The 5,757-nt window shown below is 32.4% G+C and overlaps 1 protein-coding gene and 1 non-coding gene across 2 annotated transcripts; both read right to left on the bottom strand.

Annotated features, from left to right (window-relative positions):
* Window positions 1-2,695: 2,695 nt before the first annotated feature.
* On the bottom strand, window positions 2,696-4,342 carry LOC101513625 (pentatricopeptide repeat-containing protein At5g59600-like). The gene has a single exon (XM_004485872.3). It carries the CDS (start codon window positions 4,340-4,342, stop codon window positions 2,696-2,698), a length of 1,647 nt encoding a protein of 548 aa, XP_004485929.1.
* A 243-nt stretch (window positions 4,343-4,585) lies between these two features.
* TRNAG-UCC (transfer RNA glycine (anticodon UCC)) lies at window positions 4,586-4,657 on the bottom strand. Its single transcript has one exon. It is a non-coding gene; the product is annotated as a tRNA-Gly (tRNA).
* Between the last annotated feature and the right edge of the window lie 1,100 nt (window positions 4,658-5,757).

Here is a 5,757-nt window from a genome sequence, read left to right on the forward strand (position 1 = left end):
ACAAAGCAAAGTGACACTTAAAAACAACTAAAGAAGGAAAAGAGTTTAGAAGAGAGATGGAAAAAATATTGATGTATAAATATACCTTGTCATAACATTGAAAAACACTAATTCCTTGAATTTTTCATGTACCATTTTGCTCTGGGTATGATGGGTAGCGAAATTTGCCGGCCGGTCCCATCCCAACTTGGATTTCCTGGATAGTCGCAGTGATAGAATTTCATGTAAGAAACTATACATAGCATTAAGTCACTATGAGCCAAATTGATTTCAAAGATTGTATAGAATATAATTGAATTTATGACAGCAAAATTAGAAAAAGACAAAGAGAATAATTTTTTTTGTTGCAAAGAACCAACCTATACCTCTTTCAGTGTATCTTTGGAGTAGAGTCGGCAATTTCGAAGAATAAGATGATTTTGCGAGGATGACGAATGATTGGGAAGTCATTAAAAAAATTAGGGATTAGAGTAATTAAAAGAGGAAAAAATTATTTAGAAATTAAGTAGAAAAAAATGAGGTGAACATGGCACCGAAATTAGAAATAGACAAAGAGAAGAATTTTTTTTGTTGCAACAACCAACCTATACCTCTTTCAGTGTATCTTTTGGCCAAGCTATACCTCTTTCAGTGCATCTTTGGCCAAGCTATACCTCTTTCAGTGTATCTTTGGAGTAGAGTCGACAATTTCGAAGAAGAAGATGATTTTGTGAGGATGGCGAATGACTGGGAAGTCATTAAAAAAATTAGGGATTAGAGGAATTAAAAGAGGAAAAAATTATTTAGAAACTAAGTAGAAAAAAATGAGGTGAACATGACACCAAAATTAGAAATAGACAAAGAGAAGAATTTTTTTTGTTGAAACGAACCAACCTATATCTCTTTCAGTGTACCTTTGGAGTAGAGTCCGCAATTTCGAAGAAGAAGATGATTTTGCAAGGATGGCAAATGACTGGGACATACACAAGAGGGAAGAAGAAATTGTTGGAGGAAGTCATTAAAAAAATTAGAAAAAAAATTATTTAGAAACTAATTAGAAAAAATGAGGTGAAACATAAAAACAAAAGAGAACTCTCTAAGGCGTACACATAAGCTTTTTTGTTGAGGTGAGATATGTTTGCACATGTGGAAGAAATACTATGAGGTGGCATGAGAGTTGACATGAGAGTCTGTTTTAAATATATATAATAGATAGATAATAGATATAACAGATTGGCATTTGAAAGCAGGAAGTTGTCACCTTTAAGTAGAAATTCAAGATTCTCTACCTCAACTTTTTAGTCAGTTATATCATTGATTGGAAGAAAAAAATTAAAGTTTACTTTTGACGTACCATTGTTCATTTTATTTATTTTTGTCGAACTAAACTTAGATTTGATTATCGTTTCAATTGTAAAGATGAATACTATATCATGAATTTCTACTTGTGGAAAAATGACATCAGCAGTTTTTAGAATTTCAAACAATTTTCAAGTATCAATTTATTGTAGACTATACATGACACTTCTCCGTAGACAAACCATGAAAAATTGGTGTTGTCGCTAGCTTACAAATCTGAGTGGGGTGGTACTGGCCATCCTGTCACTGCTTGGAGTATCTTTGGAGTCCCATTGGTTTCAATATGGCATGAGCTGCTTCATTAAGGTTTTTGCAGGATTTGGATTGGGGTGTATATATATAGAGGAAGCTGGTTATTGAGACTTTTATTTTATATTAAGTTTTTGGGATTTTGTTAGATGCTACATAATGGACTTCCTTGCTGCATGATTTGGATTGGCAGCATTTGGTTCGGTTTTTACTTTAGGATTTAGGAAATATATAAATACATCTCTCACATGGTTAAGGGAGAACCCACGATTATTATATAGATGAGTGAAGCATTTATGGAGAGGTCAAAGTTAATGATAAGGTTAAATCACGGTGATCATAATAACATATGACAGTTCGCTCACCAAAGGGGAAAAAATGTGTTCTAGTCTTGCCCTTTAACATGACACTGGCTATGATGGACAATATCAACTTGAAAATTTCTCCCAACAAACAATAGAATATTTTTTTGCATAAAATAAAGCATAATATAATTTACAATACTCTATGTAAACCAAAGGTTAAGGTAGTACCATATAAGCATTTAAACAATTTCTTCTTTTTTTAAAACAAGGAAAACGCACAAGGCACTTAAACTCTATATTTCATAACTCATTTTCTTCGTTAAAAAGTTGTTAGTAATAAACTTAAAACGTAATAATTCCAAATCTGCACGCATGGAAGTAAGAGAAGTAGAAAACATTATCTAAATATCTACAAAATCAATCAGGACAACAGAATCAGAGGTATTCAACTCTTCATGTACAAGACTCACAACTATCTAATGGAAAGTAAAATGAAAAATTGTCCTATTTATATCAAGAACAAGGTTACAGATTTAAAACAAGGAGATAAGGAACAGAAGTTAAAGTTAGTCTCTGCTATATCCATAAATTAAAATTCTCGGGGAGCATAAAGAGTAGATAAACCAATAAGTTAATTCAGTCAAAACAAGTAAAATACAAAACTTGGTTACTCCTGTATCCAGAAATTAGTAAAGAATTAGTATATGAACCCAAGTGAGTTCAGTAGATCTTGCTAGTTGCTATAGTGACGATATATTTGCAGCTAGATGTTGAAGAATAAATTACACTCACATTATATATTGTCATATATTCAACCCAATGGTCCCTTCTTTCTCTTCCTTTTCTTCAAGAATCTCACATGGCTTTTCAAGCCAACTAAAACCAGGACACTTATTGACATTTCTCTTTTTCATCAACTTCCTCACATTCCCAACCTCTTCCCAATCACCATCACCAGCATAAATATTTGATAGTGTAACAAAGCCACCAGACCCTTTTAACTGCAGTCTCATTATTTCCTCAGCCATTTTTTTAGCCAGGTCTTTTCTTCCATGGATTTTGCACCCATTTAGAAAAGCTCCAGACATTGACTCTGTGATTTGTATTGGCATGGCCTTAAGAAATTCATACGCTTCTACTATCTTTCCTGAACGACAGAAGAGATCAACAACACAAGCATAATGCTTCTTACTTACATCAACCCCATGACATTCTTTCATTGATGTGAAGATCTCTAAACCTTTTTCCACTGAACCACTATGGCTGCATGCTGAAAGAATACATGTGAAAGTAACTTCATTTGGTTGCAATCCTTCTTCTTGCATTTTCGTAAACAGTTCCATGGAGGAATCAACCATGCCACATTTACCATAGCAATCAATCATTGCATTCCATGATGCAACATTCTTACAACTAATCTTGTCGAATACATTTCGAGCGTTGTTTAAACTACCACACTTGGAATACATGTCAATAAGAGCACTTGCAATGAAAACATTGGCATCGAACCCTTTCCGGCATATAAATCCATGAATTTCTCTTCCCCATTTAACAGAACCTACTGATCCACATGCAGGAAGAAGTGCTGCAATAGTTACTTGATTAGAACAAATCCTTAAAACTAGCATCTCCCGAAACAAATTAAAAGCTTCACTAAATTGATGATTTTGTACAAAGCCAGAAATCAACGCATTCCATGCAACAAGATCAGGAAGAAAACCCTCTTTTTTCATTTTCTCCATGAAACTAAAAGCTTTCTTGCTATCTCCCAAACGAGCATACATAGCAATGATAGCATTCCACGTGAAATCATTTGGCTCTAATCCTTCCAACTTCATCCTCTCAAACAACACCAATGCTTGCTCAATATCCCCCACGTTACAAAACCCACAAATCATTGATGTCCATGAAGCAACATCTCTCTCAGGCATTTCTTCAAACACCCTACAAGCATAAGAAATGCTTCCACATTTACAATACATATCTATCAAACCATTGCCAATGGAAACATCATTTTGAAAACCCATTTCATAAATCATTGCATGAACTTCTCTCCCTTTGTTAACATCCATTAAACCAACACATGTTTTAAGAACAATAGCAAAAGTGAACTTATTACCAATGTGACCAATCTCACGCATCCAACGAAAGTAAACCAATGCATCATCAAAGTACCCATTATAAACCAAACCCAAAACCATCCAATTGAATGCAAAAACATTTGGATGTTCAATTTTTTGAAACAAAAGCCTTGCTGAATTTAGGTCTGCACAACTTGAATACATTCCAACAAGTTTGGCACTCAAAGACAAGATGTTCATGTTCATTCCAGTTGTGAGCAACATGGCATGGACCTGTTTGCCAGGTCTCAAGGCTTTTGATTTTAAGCATTTTTGTAGACACAAAGCAAAGTCATAAGGGGTCCATCTCAATTGAGAAGAAAATGTCATGTTCTAATGATGTTATTCATCCGTTTAGCATTGTTCAAGTGATGTTTTAGTAATATCTCAATTCTCAACAATAGTAGTTAGTTATAACATAGTATTGCAGACGATGTGAATTGTGATTGTTTTTAAGAGGTTGCTTCAACTTGTAATTATTCCATTGATGAATCCTTTACCATGTGACATATCAAAAAGGTATCCGCCCATAACGTCGTTGGCTTGAATTATATAAAAAACAGAAAAAAGAATTGCGTTTGCCGGGAGTCGAACCCGGGTCTATTGCTTGGAAGGCAATTATCCTAACCGTTGGACTACAAACGCTTGTTGTTCTATTTTTATGAGCTGCTTAATATATTCCAGATACCTCAATAAAGTATATATCAACGTAATCGAATATTTCATTTGCGGCGGTCAAATGGGATTAAAGTACAGTTTCATGGGTTTGTCAAAGAAAAAAGGTAGAGTTTAATGGGGATATATTAATAGTGAAATCAATTTTACACTGTTCTAACGAAAAATTGCTATGGAGTTGAGCAACTCAACTATTTTGAAGATATTCAAAAAGTGAAAGTATCATAGTTTAAATATTGATAAAGGAAAAATTTATAAATTTACTAACGAAATATATAATTTTTATGGAATATTAATATAAAATTAATTTCTACACACAATGTATCTCCAATAAGTAATGGAATAAGAGGATCACATACATATTCCCTTAAGAAAAAAAAAAGAAAAAAACAGTGGATCTTATATGTTGTAAAGTAGAGTAATTGGCTGATATGATATAGTCCAGTCAATTGTAGTTAAAAGTAATACCCAACCCTTGTATTTGTCCAGAATAATGATGACTCTTATTTTCAACTGTCATGTAAATAACTTTATTAATATTTCAATAATTTCTACTCTTCTAAATTTAAAAAACAAAAATGCTGTTCTTATATAAAATAAAGTTATAATGTATTTGTTGATATAGTTAAAAACATATAATCCACATAAATTTAAGTAACAAAAAATTGTGTGAAGTAGAAAATGTGCTGTTCTTACTTTCTCATAATTAATTTCATGTTCTATAAAAGTATAGTTAAATAGTGATTAAACTTACTTCTATTTTCTTTTATTTTCAGATTTCTATTTTCTTTTATTTTCAGATTTCTATTTTCTTTTATTTTCAGATTCTATTTTCTTTTATTTTTAGATTTTGCACTCGCCTTTTAAAGTTCATATTAAGATCATATTAATTTATTTTGTCTTTATTTATAGTTCATTTTAACGATATATAGACATAAAGAAATTGAAAGAAAAAAAAATTAATGGTAGTGGGATCCCGGTAGTGGTGGGATTTCCTAAATATTTCTTTCTTTTTATCTTTCTTAGAGTAGAAAATAAGAGGTTTCAAGTACTTTTCAACATAAGAACCA

The sequence above is a fragment of the Cicer arietinum genome, chromosome 1, assembly GCF_000331145.2.
Source record: "Cicer arietinum cultivar CDC Frontier isolate Library 1 chromosome 1, Cicar.CDCFrontier_v2.0, whole genome shotgun sequence".
Classification (NCBI taxonomy): Eukaryota; Viridiplantae; Streptophyta; class Magnoliopsida; order Fabales; family Fabaceae; genus Cicer; species Cicer arietinum.